Source organism: Oncorhynchus mykiss, chromosome 3 (genome assembly GCF_057628025.1).
Source record: "Oncorhynchus mykiss isolate SJ-2025 chromosome 3, ASM5762802v1, whole genome shotgun sequence".
NCBI lineage: Eukaryota > Metazoa > Chordata > Actinopteri > Salmoniformes > Salmonidae > Oncorhynchus > Oncorhynchus mykiss.
Window position 1 is genome coordinate 96224339 of NC_143024.1, and position 18691 is coordinate 96243029.

The 18691-nt window shown below is 43.9% G+C and overlaps 1 protein-coding gene across 3 annotated transcripts in view; it reads left to right on the forward strand.

Annotated features, from left to right (window-relative positions):
- Positions 1–9789, forward strand: part of LOC110520666 (ras-associated and pleckstrin homology domains-containing protein 1) — a 148821-nt gene extending 139032 nt beyond the window's left edge. For all 3 annotated transcript variants that reach the window (XM_036975351.2, XM_036975352.2, XM_090230500.1), the window contains one exon: positions 1809–9789. In XM_036975351.2, coding sequence (XP_036831246.2) covers positions 1809–3872 — 2064 coding nt within the window. In that variant the 3' untranslated portion in view covers positions 3873–9789. The remainder of the gene's footprint in view (positions 1–1808) is intronic.
- The last annotated feature ends 8902 nt before the right edge of the window (positions 9790–18691 follow it).

An 18691-nucleotide genomic window follows, 5' to 3' on the forward strand; every position in this document is an offset into this window, starting at 1 on the left:
TGTTGTGGTCTGTTGAATGTACAGGTGGCCTGCTGAATGTACAGGTGGTTTGTTGTGGTCTGCTGAATGTACAGGTGGTCTGTTGAATGTACAGGTGGTCTGTTGTGGTCTATTAAATGTACAGGTGGTTTGTTGAATATACAGGTGGTCTGTTGAATGTACAGGTGGTCTGTTGAATGTACAGGTGGTCTGCTGAATGTACAGGTGGTCTGCTGAATGTACAGGTGGTCTGCTGAATGTACAGGTGGTCTGCTGAATGTACAGGTGGTCTGTTGTGGTCTGTTGAATATACAGGTGGTCTGTTGTGGTCTGCTGAATATACAGGTGGTCTGTTGAATGTACAGGTGGTCTGTTGAATGTACAGGTGGTCTGCTGTGGTCTGCTGAATGTACAGGTGGTCTGTTCTGGTCTGTTGAATATACAGGTGGTCTGTTGTGGTCTGTTGAATGTACAGGTGGTCTGTTGAATGTACAGGTGGTCTATTGAATGTACAGGTGGTCTATTGAATGTACAGGTGGTCTGCTGAATGTACAGGTGGTCTGCTGAATGTACAGGTGGTCTACTGATTGTACAGGTGGTCTGTTGATTGTACAGGTGGTCTACTGAATGTACAGGTGGTCTGTTGAATGTACAGGTGGTCTGTTGAATGTACAGGTGGTCTACTGAATGTACAGGTGGTCTGCTGAATGTACAGGTGGTCTGCTGAATGTACAGGTGGTCTGCTGAATGTACAGGTGGTCTGCTGTGGTCTGCTGAATGTACAGGTGGTCTGTTGTCGTCTGCTGAATGTACAGGTGGATTGTTGTGGTCTGCTGAATGTACAGGTGGTCTGCTGAATGTACAGGTGGTCTGTTGTGGTCTGTTGAATGTACAGGTGGCCTGCTGAATGTACAGGTGGTTTGTTGTGGTCTGCTGAATGTACAGGTGGTCTGTTGAATGTACAGGTGGTCTGTTGAATGTACAGGTGGTCTGCTGAATGTACAGGTGGTCTGTTGAATGTACAGGTGGTCTGTTGAATGTACAGGTGGTCTGTTGTGGTCTTTTGAATGTACAGGTGGTCTGTTGAATCTACAGTTGGTCTGTTGTGGTCTGAATGTACAGGTGGTCTGCTGAATGTACAGGTGGTCTGTTGTGGTCTGTTGAATGTACAGGTGGTCTGTTGAATGTACAGGTGGTCTGTTGAATGTACAGGTGGTCTGTTGAATGTACAGGTGGTCTGCTGAATGTACAGGTGGTCTGTTGAATGTACAGGTGGTCTGCTGAATGTACAGGTGGTCTGCTGAATGTACAGGTGGTCTGTTGAATGTACATGTGGTCTGTTGTGGTCTGCTGAATGTACAGGTGGTCTGTTGAATGTACATGTGGTCTGTTGTGGTCTGCTGAATGTTATGCATCAATGCAGTGCTACCAAAATAGGACACTAATGTCTTCCAGTGTTTTACCCAGTCTGGCAGTTTAAAATAACAATGTTTGCTTCCTACCATTTTAATAGTATTAATGTAACCACTTCTATATCATAATCTAACTCAGATTTCTCTCTCTTGTTTTCTCTCGCTCCCTCTCTCCTTCTCTCAATCTTCCTCTCGTTCTCTCTCCTGTTTTCCCTCTCTCGTTATCTCTTTCCCTCTCTCCCTCTTTCTCGTTCTCTCTCTTACCCTCCCTCCCTCTCTCCCTCTCTCGTTCTCTCTCCCTCTCTCTCGTTCTCTCTCCCTCTCTCTCGTTCTCTCTCCCTCTCTCTTGTTCTCTCTCCCTCTCTCTCCCTCTCTCTCTCTCTCGTTCTGGCTCTCTCTTGTCCTCTCTCTTTCTAGTTGAGGATGGAGTCAGTGAGCAGACCCTACCCTCTGACGCTGCCCCCCATGCACCAGTCAGCCCCCCCATCCCGAACTAGCTACACCAGTGTCTCCCCTGAATCCTCGCCCTCTCCCCCCGACCCTCCCCCTCCTCCTCCTCCACCTCCCCCTCTCCCCAACCCCCCTCACCAGGCTGCCCCCACCCTGTTCGTTAAGTACAGCACCATTGCCCGCCTGCAGGGTGGCTCCAACCAGACTGCCAATCATTACAATGTCCAGCCAATGGGGCAGCAGCAAGGCCCTCCAGCCCCTCCCCTCCAGTCTGTCAAACCCAACTACAACACCATGCCATTGGCTTCCACTCTCCACAACCCTCCCCCTCCTCCTCCCCCCTGCTCCATGCCTTCTCCAGGCTCTGCCATGGCCTCTCTGAGGCTTGGCCCCCCCAGCCCTGTTCCTCAGTTCATCCCCCCTCCTCCCCCCCAGGCCCAAACCCTGCCCCCCCCTCCTCCCCCAGAAGAGGACCACCAGTGCCCCCCTCTCAGTAACACCGGGCTGCAGCAGTTCCTGGCCCAAAAGTTCCCCAATATGAACTACGACTTCTCCGACCTGGATGGCCAACCTGTGTCCCCTCCTCCTCCTGCCCTCTCCCCCCCCATGTCACCCCCTGCACCTCCCAGAACCTTCTCTGGTGTTTTCCCACCCCAGACCGCTCCTAAGACCTTTGGTCCAGGGATCCCCTTGTCCCCAGTCTCACCATCCCCTCCTTCTGGTCCAATGAAAAAGCAGCAGAGCTTCTCGACAGGCCATTCACCCAATCAGCCGCCTCCCACCATGCCCAAACAGCACAGCTTCTCCTCTAAGACCCTCCCCCTGTCCGCCCCAATCTCCCCGACCCCCTCCCTGGTCAAACAGATAGTCAACCAGTTCCCCGGAGCCCCCCTGCCACCCCAGTCCCCCCCGGCCGTCAAGACCAAACCAAGATGGCAGCCAGGGGGTCAGATCCCCCCCCAGTCCCCAGAGTTCCCCCCTCCTCCCCCTGAGGACAGCCTGGACTTCCCCCCTCCTCCCCACTCTGTCCCCACCCCCGCTCCTCCCCCTCTCGCCCCTGCCAAGATGGGCTCTCCTATTAAGAAGTCTCCCTCCTCCACCTCAACCGGCTCCTTCGGAAAGAGGGGGCCTCCTCCCACCCCCCAGCGCGCCTCCTCCATCAAGTCTAACTCCTCAGGGGAGTACCAGGAAGAGGCCCAGGTCCAGAGGCAGCCTAAGAAGGTGGAGTCTCTGGTCAGTAAGTTCGCCCAGCCTGCCCTCGGCTCCTGCAACTCCTCTGCTGCCTCCTCTTCTGGATCTCCTGCTAAGGACTTGGGGCCTCCTGCTCCTCCTAAACCAGGCAAGCTGAACCTGTCAGCTCTCCCTCTAGCCCTCCAGGGTCTACAGACAGGGCAGCACTGCCAGCCCAGTGGAGACTTCCCCTCTCCTCCTTCAGAGCTCGATTACTTCCCCCCACCTCCTCCCGACTCTGAGCTGCTCCCACTGCCCCCCCTCCTCTCTGAGCTCCACCCGGGGGCCCCCAGGGTCGCAGTCGTCAACCCCCAACCGCAGGCCACGCCCATCTCCCACCCCGTCAGCCAATCATCATGGAAGACCCAGTCTCTGAAGAAGACTCCGCCTCCGACACTGCACAGGCTGTCCCGGAGCAACACGGTCCAAGACCCCTTACCCCTGTCCCCCCCGCCCTTTGCCTGTCCCCTGCCCCCCACCTCCCCCGGGGTACCTAAGGGGGGCGGTACCCTCTCCTCGGTCCAACCCAACTTCCTGGAGGACCTGAACCGGACCTTGAAGAGGAAGTCCATCACGCGGCACGGCTCCCTCACGCGGCACGGCTCCTCCCGGCTGGAGCCCGTCTCCATGGACGACATGGCCCTCCCCCCTCCTCCCCCAGAGCTGCTGCTGGACCAGCAGAGGGGTGGACAGGTCGGGGGCCACGGGTACATGTCCTCAGGCTATGCAACGTTACGGCGGGGGCCGCGCCCTGCCCCGCCCAAACGGGACCAAAGCACCAAACTGACGGGAGAGTGGTAGCTAGGAGGTAGCAGGGGAAAGATGAGGACTAGGGCTTAGCTACCCAGGCTATAGACCCATCAAGGCTACAGACTGACTATAGGCTATAGACCCAATCAGGCTACAGACTGACTACAGGCTATAGACCCATCAAGGCTACAGACTGACTATAGGCTATAGACCCAATCAGGCTACAGACTGACTACAGGCTATAGACCCATCAAGGCTACAGACTGACTACAGGCTATAGACCCAATCAGACTACAGACTGACTACAGGCTATAGACCCAATCAGGCTACAGACTGACTACAGGCTATAGACCCATCAAGGCTACAGACTACAGGCTATAGACCCTATCAGGCTACAGGCTACAGACTGACTACAGCCTATAGACCCAAACAGGCTACAGGCTGACTACAGACTATAGACCCAATCAGGCTACAGATTGACTACAGCCTATAGACCCAATCAGGCTACAGACTGACTACAGGCTATAGACCCAATCAGACTACAGACTGACTACAGCCTATAAACCCAATCAGACTACAGACTGAATACAGCTTATAGACCCAATCAGGCTACAGACTGACTACAGCCTAAAGACCCATCAAGGCTACAGGCTACAGACTGAATACAGCCTAAAGACCCAATCAGGCTACAGGCTATATGGAGCCCACAGGCCGCTCTCCCCCAGGCCACGGTCGTATTCACTAGACACCAAACGGAAGAAAAAGGACCGAAACTGGGACTGAGGGACTACCTGAACTTGTTCAATAAGAAACTCTTTTTTGTTGCAAAAACGTTTAATTACGGTGAACACTAATGAATACGACCCTGAACTCAGCCCGTCTCCTCTTCACTCCTCTTCTCTCATGCCACACAGACAGGACTGAGCTAGAAGAAGAATCTTGTTCCTTGTAATCCCAGATTGTTATTCCTTTACTCTGTCTACGTTATAATAACTCTATGAAAAGAGAGCGAGCCAAACCACCTATCAAGCTTTTCCACGTGTTTGTGCCGCTTTGCATTGAATTATAACACAATATAAACAGGTACCGTTTGGGGTTTGGGAGGGATGTCATGTGGGGCGGGGGGGAGGAGGAGGGGGGTAAATTGTGTTTTTATATCAGATTATTTAATACCTGAAAGATATTATTATTTTAAAGTTACGTTTTTAAAGCGTAGTGAGTGAATATGAACTGGGAGTAGTAGAGAGGGAGTAGTAGAGACCAGGGTTGATGTGGAGATGGCTCTGGTCCAGGGTGTTACGTGTGGCAGGTTCAGCTTCAGCAAGCCACACGTAACACCCTGGACCAGAGCTAGTGTAGAGACAGACGTGTGTGTGTGTGTGTGTATAGGAGCAGTATACAGGGAGGATCCCTGGTGTAGTTGGATATGGGACAGACAGACAGACACTACTGTAGTTGGATATGGGACAGACAGACACTAGTGTAGTTGGATTTGGGACAGACAGACACTAGTGTAGTTGGATTGGGGACAGACAGACAGACCCTACTGTAGTTGGATATGGGACATACAGACACTAGTGTAGTTGGATTGGGGACATACAGACACTAGTGTAGTTGGATTTGGGACAGACAGACATACACTGGTGTAGTTGGATATGGGACAGACAGACACTGGTGTAGTTGGATATGGGACAGACAGACACTGGTGTAGTTGGATGTGGGACAGACAGACCAGGCTAACACCCCCCATTTGGTTGTGTTTGAAATGGCCGCCTATTCCCTACGTAGTGCAGAGGGCCCATAGGGCTCTGGTCTATAGTAGGGCTCTGGTCTATAGTAGTGCACTATATAGGGAATAGGGCTCTGGTCTAAAGTAGTGCACTATATAGAGAATAGGGCTCTGGTCTATAGTAGTGCACTATATAGGGAATAGCTTGCTGTTTCAGACACAGCCTGTTTCTGTCCATCCATCTGTCTGTAGAGTTCACAGATACATTGTGTTAATTCTATTCAAGATGTTTTGCAAAATGGTTAAAAGGCAGATGATTGGCTTATGTTTTAATGATCCTCTCAGATGGTCATGGCTGTGATTGGACAAAACGGTGCACAATGAAGGTCAAGCTGTACGATTGTCTGTTATGTTGATGGTGACGGGTCTAACCTGTTCTGTCTCTTTAGGTCACATTAGCTGTCCGTCTGTCTGCGTATACAGCTGCAGCTCCTGTCTCCAAGGGCCTCCTTTGGCCCTGCAGACAGACAGACAGAAAGTACACTAAACTACAGGAAGTGCTAGGACAGCCAGGTCACGTGACAGAAAATATTCTAGAATGAAGTGAATGTTTTAGCAGCATCTCTAGACCAGACCAGATAGCCATGTAGCTCCTGACTGAGGGTGGACGTACGGAACGCCGTTTGGGTCAAAAAAGATACACTTTTAATTTGACACGTTAAATGACACAATTATATTATAGAATGTTGTGTGCTCTGAATTTACATGCGCAAGACAAGCTCACTTACTCTTGACGTTTTTCTTGCGCTGTACCCAATGATTGATGAAAACTTTGCTCGGTCGGTCGATGTCCTCATTGTGGTTTAACAGACGTGTTTGATATGTATAAGGTACACACTTTATTAGAATATTTATGAAATGCATATTGTTATATTTGTTTTCCCCTCGACTTCAATCCCATTCGATGGAACGGATGTGGGCGGGGCTAGGTCTACATAACGGTGCTAATTTAAAAAAAACTCACAAAAGCTCAGACGAAGGCCGATACGTAAAGCTCATTAAAGAGCAGTGTGCAGGTTTCTTATTGTTTCTTTAAAACACAGCATACGAGTGGTAGTGTAATTAACCTCTCCTGCACCAGTGGGATGGTAGCGTCCCACCTCGACAACAGCCAGTGAAATTGCCGGGCGCCAAATTCAAAACAGAAATCCCATAATTAAAATTCCTCAAACATACAAGTATTATCCACCGTTTTAAAGATAAAGACTTCTTGTAAATCCAACCACAGTGTCTGATTTCAAAAAGGCTTTACTGCGAAAGCACACCATGCGATTATGTTAGTTCAGCGCCTAGTCACAGGAAACCATACAGCCATTTTTCCAGCCAAAGAGAGGAGTCACAAAAAGCAGAAATAGAGATAAAATGAATCACTTAACCTTTGATCTTCATCAGATGGCACTCATAGGACTTCATGTTACACAATACATGTATGTTTTGTTCGATGAAGTTCATATTTATATCCAAAAATCTCAGTTTACATTGGCGCGTTATGTTCAGAAATGCATCGTCTCAAACAAACATCCGGTGAAAGTGCAGACAGCCACATCAAATTACAGAAATACTCATCATAAACATTGGTAAACGATACAAGTGTTATTCATGGAAATATAGATAAACTTCTCCTTAATGCAACCGCTGTGTCAGATTTCAAAAATGCTTTACGGCGAAAGCACATCATGCGATTATGTTAGGTCAGCTCCTAGCCACAGAAACCCATACAGCCATTTTCCAAACAAGGAGAGTGTCACAAAAGTCAGAAATAGCATTAAAATGAATCACTTACCTTTGATGATCTTCATCAGGTGGCACTCCCAGGTCTCCATGTTAGACAATAAATGTTTGTTTTGTTCGATAATGTCCCTCTTTATGACCAAAAACCTCAGTTTTGTCCAGTAATAGAAGGCGTGTACACTCCAGATAAAAAGTTTTTTTTTTAAGTACAATAAAAGTTAGTAGAAACATACCAAACGATGTTTAAAATCAAGCCTCCGGTTGTTTTTGTCATAAATAATCAATAATATTTCAACCGGACATAAGCTTCGTCAATAGGAAAGGAGAAACAAGAAAGGTGCGTTCACAATCAGACGTATGGCTGATGAATGAAGATTTCCACTGGCCACTGATTTGAAAGTGCTGTATCTCCCTCGTTTTTCAGAGTAAAGACCTGAAACAATGCCTAAAGACTGGTCACATGTTGAGGAAGCCATAGAGCTCGTGAACTGGGTCCTAAGTCTTTGTATAGGCTTTCAATGGAAAAACAGCCTTTCTAAATAATAGTACTTCCTGGTTGGATTTTCCTCGGGTTTTCGCCTGCCATATCAGTTCTGCTATACTCACAGACATTATTTTTACAGTTTTGGAAACTTGAGAGTGTTTTCTATCCAAATCCTCTAATTATATGCATATCCTATCGTCTGGGCCTGAGTAGCAGGCAGTTTAATTTGGGCACTCTTTTCATCCAAAAGTCTGAATGCTGCCCCCTACCCTAGTGAAGTAAATGTTTAGTTTACTTTTTTAAGTGATGAATGTTCAATTATTATGTGACTTGCAGTCATATTCAGGTCCTGATTGGTCAACAAGTCATTTGACTTATTTTTTTTGACACGCAGTGACCCAAACGGCATTCCATTTGACACGCACATTGTTGTTTCACACTAATGCCTTCTCTTTTAATGTCATTAGGTCCCAAATTGCACCCTATTCCATATGCCGGCCCATATGCCCTGTGACCGCCCTGTTCCAGGGGGTTGTTATTGTACATCAAGCTGCCTCGATACAGAAACAGGAGATTGGCTCCTATGGTCCTTTCTGGCTCTGACCAGGGTTGCTTTATTAAGTAAGGGAAAGGAATATTGTGGCCAGTGTTTCATTTATAGATCGAGAGGTGCCGGAACAAAAAGTGAGCTCAAGAGGGGGGTGACCTGGGGAGTTCTGAGGTACCGAGAACAAAAAGTTATTAACAAAAAGCATTGCATGCAGATCACATTTGTGGCATAGAGCAGTAGAGGAACTTACAGGAGTTGCACACATGGAAAAACATTTTTAGTAGCCTTGGGTGCAGGAACTGCCTCTTTATAAACACATTTCATGCCATTCCTGACATTTTACCAGACTGGAGACTTTGGCATAATTTGTTTTTGATGCTGCTTTCAAAAGAACTGAGAACTCGGAGCTGGCAAATCTCCGACTTCCAACTTCAGCGTGATAAAAACAACTGGGGGGGGGGGGGGGATGAGTTTTGAACGGTCATCCAACTAGGAACTCTGGCCTCTTTCTAGAGCTCTGACTTTCCGACCTGAAAATGACTGATTCAATCCTAGTTTTTTTCCCCCAGAGTTCCCAGTTGTTCTGAAACCACAGTGTAGTCTTGAATCCATCAATAGCCCGGCCTAGGTGTGTGGAGACAGTGTAGGCTACAATATGAGGAAGAAAGTATAGTCCTAAAAATGCTTTCCAATTTTACTGACTCACCCCCCATGATGCACAGCTCACTCACTGCTGATGGCTTATGGGCTCGTGCCAAAAGCCTCTATCTCTCGTTTTAAAACAATATTTGGAAGTTGATCTAATATGTTAGTTGATTAAAGCAGACAGAGTATAGTCTTCTCTTTTCAGCAGGAGCCATTTTCTTTCCAACCAGTGTTTTTCCGTGGTTGTGGTTGGGAACGGACTAGTTTTTACATTCTTAGTAGTAAGAAGAGGCTGTAGCATGAACTAAGACCACATCTGGCTGTGGTGATCTGTCTGTCTGTGTGTTGTTTGGTTAAAACCAGGCATGCCCATTGGTTCATCTAGTAAGTCAGTACCTAGAAATCTACAATCCACATTGAGGTCATTAGAGATCAGCCAAACTGAAATGATGTGTAGACTGGAAGGTGAATGTGTGTACTACATCATACACAACGTTGTGTAGAGTGGAAGGTAAACATGTGTACTACATAATCATACCGCTGCCTTTTATGTCTGTCAACAGGAAGTGACATCAGCAGCATTTAAACAGTTCTGTCCTTAATTTCAGGTCAAGAACAACAAGATAAATGGTGAAAAACAACCTAAACATTATTAACTGAAGGTCAAAGGAGCTCTGTAAAGTCAACAATATTCTTAGATACATTGCTGTAACGGGGGAAAATAAAAACCTAAAATGCATTTAAACTGAATAAAAATGTGCAAATCATACCTCTGCATATCTCAGTGCATTTTTGTGTCTGACCGAGTGTTTCTGTTTATTTGTTTATATATGTAGTCACAGTTTAAACTTGCATTGCTATGATGGGGAGAGCTGTGTGTATTGTGAAGTGTGTGTGTAGATCACTTAGTGGGAGTCAGGGTGACCTACACTACATTCCACTGTGCTGACAGAGGGTCCGGCTCCCCATCTGACATTGGCACCTGACCCCTTATTGGAGTTGTGATTGGCTCCTCACTGAGCCTGGATTTACAGTTCGTTCGGAAAGTATTCAGACCCCTGGACTTTTTCCAAATGTTGTTAAGTTACAGCCTTATTCTAAATGGATAAAAAAAATTAAAACATCTCAATCTACACACAATACCCTGTATAAATATATATTTTGTTTTTTTAAATGTAGCCTTTATATAACTAGGCAAGTCTGTAATGACGAAGCGATAACAGGTTTTTAGAAATGTTTGCAAAAAAAACCTTATACCTTATTTACATAAGTATTCAGACCCTTTACTACGAGACTCTAAATTGATCTCAGGTGCATCATGTTTCCTTGAATACAAGTAGAGGGACTTTTGTCAGAGGTTGCTTGTTGTGAGCGCTGAGGGAACTTTATGCACTTGGCCAGATGATTCTGCATCTTTGTTAGTTTCACATGATTTGGCACAGTATTTGCAAATGTACACAGATTTTCCTTCTACATTAGCTGCCGTGAAATGTTTCCACACATCAGATAGTTCCCATGGTATTTTCTTGTAAAGATTTTAAAAAAGGGAAAAAAACAGTTCTATGTACAGATAAATAGTTAAGCAGTTAGATTAAACAACTCCTTTGTAAGATGTAAGAATGTTTTTAAATGAAATGTATGGAAACAGGTGAATTAACACTCCTCGGTTAGCAGGCTCAAGCAAGCTAAAACCCACATGGTAGCAAAAACTAACTAGCAGAAATTGTTAACAAGTTAGAAATGATTTAAACTTTGCTGTAGGCTACTATTTACTAGTTAACAAAAAAATGCATGTATGTCATAAAATATATTCACCCCGCCCAGTATTGTAATCAAAACGCACCAGAAAGCATGTAGTCCTTGGCTCAGACAGTGTAATAGTGTGGGCTGAATAGCATCTCATTAGTGTGCAAGATCTTGAGAAATACATGTGATGGCAGAATGCACTGTGCATGCAGAGGGTTGCAATTCCAATGGATTGGGGTTTAACCAAAATATGCCACAACACCTAGAATTGCCTTGTGTGTATCCCACAAAAAGGTTCACTGTTATAAGCTAACCTTTTTGAATGAATTTCAGCAAAATGTCCGGGCTTAACTTCCCATGGAAAATTTCCGTAAACTTTCCGACCCTTTGCAACCCTAGTTAGGATCGAGGGAAAGATGAACGGAGCAAAGTGCAGAGAGATCCTTGATGAAAACCTGCTCCGGAGCGCTCAGGACCTCAGACTGTGGCGAAGGTTCACCTTCGAACAGGACATCAACCCTAAGCACACTGCCAAGACAACGCAGGAGTGGCTTCAGGACAAGTCTCTGAATGTCCTTGAGTGGTCCAGTCAGAGCCCGGACTTGAACCCGATCGAACATCTCTGGAGAGACCTGAAAACAGCTGTGCAGCAACGCTCCCCATCCAACCTGACAGAGCTTGAGAGGATCTGCAGAGAAGAATGGGACAAACTCCCCAAATACAGGTGTGCCAAGCTTGTAGCGTCATACCCAAGAAGACTTGAGGCTGTAATCGCTGCCAAAGGTGCTTCAACAAATTACTGAGTAAAGGGTCTGAATAATTATGTAAATGTGATATTTGTATTTTTTTATTATACATTTGCAAACATTTCTATGAACCTGATGTTGCTTTGCCATTGTGGGGTATTGTGATGTCATTGTGGGGTATTGTGATGTCATTGTGGGGTATTGTGATGTCATTGTGGGGTATTGTGATGTCATTGTGGGGTATTGTGATGTCATTGTGGGGTATTGTGATGTCATTGTGGGGTATTGTGATGTCATTGTGGGGTATTGTGATGTCATTATGGGGTATTGTGAGGTCATTGTGGGGTATTGTGATGTCATTATGGGGTATTGTGATGTCATTGTGGGGTATTGTGTGTAGATTGATGAAGGGGGAAAAAGCTATTTAATCCATTTTAGAATAAGGCTGTAACGTAACAAAATGTGGAAAAAGTCAAGGGGTCTGAACACTTTCCAAATGCGCTGTAAATCGAGATACAGGGCTCATCGGCATCCTGCAAAAGACACAGAGAGAAAGAGCCTTCATTGTTACTTTATTTGCTTTCAGATGGGAAGACAGGCAGACAGGAAGTGTTTAAAGCCTGAGTGTCCTCAACTCTCTGTGTACTTAATAATCGATAGGATAAGCTCTTTCTCCCTCCTCTCTCTTTCTCCCTCCTCTCTCTTCTCTCTCTTCTCATTCTTTTCTCATAATTCCTGCATCTTTTGTTGATCTGTGGAAACAGAACATCTAGATCATCAGAACCTTTCACCACAAAATGACATGTCTTTTCACTCTGTGGGGTCTATGAATAAACTGACAACATAGCTGTCTGCCAAGTGTACTGCATCATACTAGAGCTTGTTTTTAAAGTGTTGTCTGTTCTATTAGCAAACTATTTGATTAATTTAGGCCAATAATAAATAGTTTACAGATCAAATTCAATTTAGAAAAATAATGTTAAAGTGTGTAGTCTTTGTTGTGCAAAAACATGGCCTTTGGCAGGTATGTTCCATATGAAAGGTATTCCCATAGGGGGGAATTCCCACCCGAGTACGTTCCATATGAAAGGTATCCCCACCCGAGTACGTTCCATATGAAAGGTATTCCCATAGGGGGGAATTCCCACCCGAGTACGTTCCATATGAAAGGTATTCCCACCCGAAAACGTTCCATATGAAAGGTATTCCCACCCGAGTACGTTCCATATGAAAGGTATTCCCACCTGAGTACGTTCCATACGAAAGGTATTCCCATAGGGGGGAATTCCCACCCGAGTACGTTCCATATGAAAGGTATTCCCATAGGGGGGAATTCCCACCCGAGTACGTTCCATATGAAAGGTATTCCCATAGGGGGTATTCCCACCCGAGTACCTTCCATATGAAAGGTATTCCCATGGGGGGGGAATTCCCACCCGAGTACGTTCCATATGAAAGGTATCCCCACCCGAGTACGTTCCATATGAAAGGTATTCCCATAGGGGGGAATTCCCACCCGAGTACGTTCCATATGAAAGGTATTCCCACCCGAGAACGTTCCATATGAAAGGTATTCCCACCCGAGTACGTTCCATATGAAAGGTATTCCCACCTGAGTACGTTCCATACGAAAGGTATTCCCACCCGAGAACGTTCCATATGAAAGGTATTCCCACCCGAGTACGTTCCATATGAAAGGTATTCCCACCCGAGTACGTTCCATATGAAAGGTATTCCCACCCGAGTACGTTCCATATGAAAGGTATTCCCACCCGAGTACGTTCCATATGAAAGGTATTCCCACCCGAGTACGTTCCATATGAAAGGTATTCCCGAGTAAATGGAATGCAATTCCCTTTTTTATGCACTTTTCCCCCTACGCGTATTCTTACCTTGAACTTCAGCATAATATTCGCGCTATTTGTTTGGGGTGTAAATATATACAAATGAAGGTGTGTCTACTAGAGGTCGAACGATTATGATTTTTCAACGGCGATACCGATTATTGGAGGACCCAAATGCCGATACCTATTAATCGGCCGATTTAAAAAAAAAAAAAATTAAAATAAAAATTTTAAAAAAATGTAACACTTATTTTAACTTAATATAATACATCAATAAAATCAATTTAGCCTCAAATAAATAATTAAACATGTTCAATTTGGTTGAAATAATGCAAAAACAAAGTGTTGGAGAAGTAAAAGCGCAATATGTGCCATGTAAAAAAGCTAACATTTGAGTTCCTTGCTCAGATCATGAGAACATATGAAAGTTGGTGGTTCCTTTTAACATGAGACTTCAATATCCCAACGTAAGAGGTTTTAGGTTTTAGTTAATATAGTATTTATAGGACTATTTCTCTCTATACCATTTGTATTTCATATACGTTTGACTATTGGAGGTTCTTATAGGCACTATAGTATTGCCAGTGTAACAGTATAGCTTCCATCCCTACCTGGGCTCGAACCACAAACACATCGACAACAGCCACCCTCGAAGCAGCGTTACCCATCGCTCCTTGCAGAGCGAGGGGAATAACTACTCCAAGCCTCAGAGCAAGTGACGTTTGAAACGCAATTAGCGCGCACCCCGCTAACTAGCTAGCCATTTCACATCGGTTACACCAGCCATTAGGCTTGAACTCATAAACAGTGCTGTGCTTGCGAAGAGCTGCTGGCAAAACGCACGAAAGTGCTGTTTGAATGAATGCTTACAAGCCTGCTGCTGCCTACCATCGCTCAGTTAGACTGCTCTATCAAATCATAGACTTAGTTATAACATAATAACACACAGAAATACAAGCCTTAGGTCATTGATATGGTCTAATCCGGAAACATTTATTTCAGTGAAATACGGAACCATTTGGTATTTTATCTAACGGGTGGCATCCATAAGTCTAAATATTCCTGTTCCATTGCACAACCTTCAATGTTATGTCATAATTACTTAAAATTCTGGCAAATGAGTTCGCAATGAGCCAGGCTGGCTAAATTGTTGCATATACCCCGACTCTGCGTGCAATGAACGCAAGAGAAGTGACACAATTTCGCCTGGTTAATATTGCCTGCTAACCTGGATTTCTTTAAGCTAAATATGCAGGTTTAAAAATATATATTTCTGTGTATTGATTTTAAGAAAGGCATTGGTGTTTATGGTTAGGTACAGTCGTCCAACGATTGCTTTTTTCGCAAATGCGCTTTTGTTAAATCATCCCCCAGCGTTGCATCGATTATATGCAACGCAGGACACGCTAGATAAACTAGTAAAATCATCAACCATGTGTAGTTATAACTAGTGATTTATTATTGATTGATTGTTTTTTATAAGATACGTTTAATGCTAGTTAGCAACTTACCTTGGTTTACTGCATTCGCGTAACAGGCAGTCTCCTTGTGGAGTGCAACGAGAGAGAGGCAGGTCGTTATTGCGTTGGACTAGTTAACTGTAAGGTTGCAAGATTGGATCCCCCGCGCTGACAAGGTGAAAATCTGTCGTTCTGCCCCTGAACAAGGCAGTTAACCCACCATTCCTAGGCCGTCATTGAAAATAAGAATGTGTTCTTAACTGACTTGCCTAGTTAAATAAAGGGATAAAAAAAAATATATATATATATTTTTTTAAATTGGCGGCCAAAAATACCGATTGTTATAAAAACTTGAAATCGGCCCTAATTAATCGGCCATTCTGATTAATCGGTCGACCTCTAGTGTCTATAGATGCACCTTATTCTGACCTTGACTTAATTCCCCTCATAATTCCACCACCTTTGTGTGATGAAACGATGACTAAGGTCTAGCAACCTGTCAATTCCAAGTGCAAAAACATTATTTTTTTTCTGATAGAAATAACACTATTTTCGAATCCACTGCTATTAATAAGAACTAGGTAAATGAGCGAGCTGTTAGGACCGGGAGATTGTAAACATATAAGACAATTGTTTCAGATCTATTTTACCTTATGATCGCTGGAGACAAATGTGTAACCAGTCATATGGCAGCAAACTGAAGCATATCGACATGGTACCTTTTCCACAGTGAGGTTTATGAAAACATGGCCGTATAAGTATTTTTAGTCAGATCCTAATTGTGATGTCAACTTTTATGTTCCTTTTGATGGTATAGAATGTCCTTCTTGCCTTGTCTCTCAGAATGTTCACAGCCTTGTGGAAGTTACCTGTGGCGCTGATGTTTAGGCCGAGGTAGGTGTAAATCTTTGTCTAGATATAATTTTTATTTGTTGTCCTGGCAACTGGACCTGTTTTGGAACACCATTATTTTTGAATTACTGAGATTCACTGTCAGGGCCCAGGTCTGACAGAATCTGTGCAGAAAGGAAAGGGGGATACCTAGTCAGTTGTACAAGATCTAGGTGCTGCTGTAGGCCCTCCTTCGTTGGGGACAGAAGCACCAGATCATCAGAAAACAGTTGACATTTGACTTCAGAGTAGGGTGAGGCCGGGTACTGCAGACAGTTCTAGTGTCTTCACCAATTCATTGATATATGTTGAAGAGGGTGGGTCTCAAGCTGCATCCCTATCTCACCCCACAGCTCTGTGGAAAGAAATGTGTGTTTATTGCCAGTTCTGACCGCACACTTAGTGTTTGTGTTCATTGATTTTATAATATTGAATATTTATACAATTCTAGGTTCCCCCCCAACACCGCTTTCCATCAGTTTGTACACCTTTCTTGAAATCAACAAAACATGAGTAAACTTTTGTTTTGTTTGTTTGTCTATAAGGGTGTGCAGGTTGTATACGTGGTCTGTTGTGAGGTATTTTGGTAAGAAGCAAATTTGAAATTTGCTCAGGACATTGTTTTCAATGTTGGAAATGTTGGAGTCTGCTGTTGATGATACTGCAAAGGATTTTCCCGAGGATACTGTTGACACAGATTCCGCAGTAATTATTGGGATCAAATTTATCTCCACTTTTGTGGATTGGGGTGATCAGACCCAAGCTATAGGCTTCTGTAGCCATGATAGCCAAACAAGTTGATTCATGATTTCTAGAATGTTTTAATTTATGCCCAGTCTTTTCACTGTATTTTTTTAAGTTTGTATCGTGTTAAATATTAGCCACTACCGGTAGCCACCATCAGTTATCACTTTAGTGTTAGTTTCCTTACATTTATCATAATTCCATTATATTATTAGTTGACCTTTCTTTCTCCTGTCTAATCTGTGTAGTTGCATTAGTGGATCTTATTAGGCGTATTACACGTTGGCCAATCATTCGTAGCCTATTGGATTCATTATGGGAACTCTGACCCTACATAGCAGTTTAAACCTGGTCTAACAACAACTGGACCGTTGTCGTCACAGTCACATGAGGATTATTAGTGTTGATTTACAGGACTACTGTTCCAACTACACACTTTCTCACCTTCCAATATTTCATGGATTGAACAATTTAATATGTCAGCTTTCAGGATGAATCAAACCACTATTTTTGATTCACCAATATATTTGGTGAATATATTAAATATGATATAATATTATATATTTAATATATATTAAAGGCTTTCCAATCCTGTCTTTTCATTATTCAGATTTCCTGAATAATATACAAGATCAGAGTATTTCAATTGGTGCTGAACAGGAGATGAATGTGTGTATTTACATGACATATTAATACATGATTTACTTTCTGTTTTGATCTCTAATATTCTGAACACTTCTCTCCATATATTCTAGAGAAAATTATAAATTCAAGTTACACCCAATTTAAACGGGATTTAGCTTTAGATAAATGTACTCAAACCCCTATTGACTGAAAAGGATTTTGCCGGTGGCCAGCAAGTGGGAGGGTTGTCAGTAGTTGAATTATACTGAACAAACATCTAAATGCATACATACAACATTTTAAAAGATGTTATTGCGGTACAGTTCATATAAAGAAATTGTTAGGCCTTAATCTATGGATTTCACATGACTGGGCCACACACTTGGCAGCCAGGCCCAGCCAGTCAGAATGAGTTTGACGTGGTTACACGTGGGCTTCGGTTGTGAGGCCGGTTAGAAGTACTGCCAAATTCTCTTAAACAATGTTGGAGGCGGCTTATGGTAGAGAAATTAACATTCAATTCTCTGGCAACAGCTCTGGTGGACATTCCTGCAGTCAGCATGGCAATTGCACTCTCCCTCCACTTGAGACATGTGGCATTGTGTGTGGCATTGTGTTGTGTGACAAAACTGCCTTTTATTGTCACCAGCACAAGGTGCACCTGTGTAATGGCCATGCTGTTTAAATCAACTTTTTGATATACCACACTTGTCAGGTGGATGGATTATATTATATTTTATTTTCAGGGGTGGGTCAGCTTAATATTGCGGAAAGAATATTGGTTCCATCAATGTAATTGTCTGCATAATTTCCAATCCCCCATATATTTTTGGGGTAAATATATATATATATCCATTTACATACACACATGCATACATATACCCATATATACATACATATACCCATATTTACATATATATATATATATACCCATATATACATATATATACCCATATACATATACCCATATATACATACACATACCTATATACATACATACAGTGGGGCAAATACTTATTTTCCACCATATTTTGCAAATAAATTCATAAAAAATCCTACAATGTGATTTTCTGGATTTTTTTTCTTATTTTGTCTGTCATAGTTGAAGTGTACCTTTGATGAAAATTACAGGCCTCTCTCATCTTTTAAAGTCGGAGAACTTGCACAATTGGTGGCTGACTAAATACTTTTTTTGTCCCACTGTGTGTATTAACACCTGAGTCAATACTTTGTAGAAGCACCTTTGTCTTCGGTATGTCTGGATCAGCTTTGAGTCGTCTTCGGTATGTCTGGATCAGCTTTGAGTCGTCTTCGGTATGTCTGGATCAGCTTTGAGTCGTCTCCGGTATGTCTGGATCAGCTTTGAGTCGTCTCCGGTATGTCTGGATCAGCTTTGAGTCGTCTTCGGTATGTCTGGATCAGCTTTGAGTCGTCTTCGGTATGTCTGGATCAGCTTTGAGTCGTCTTCGGTATGTCTGGATCAGCTTTGAGTCGTCTTCGGTATGTCTGGATCAGCTTTGAGTCGTCTTCGGTGTGTCTGGATCAGCTTTGAGTCGTCTTCGGTATGTCTGGATCAGCTTTGAGTCGTCTCCGGTATGTCTGGATCAGCTTTGAGT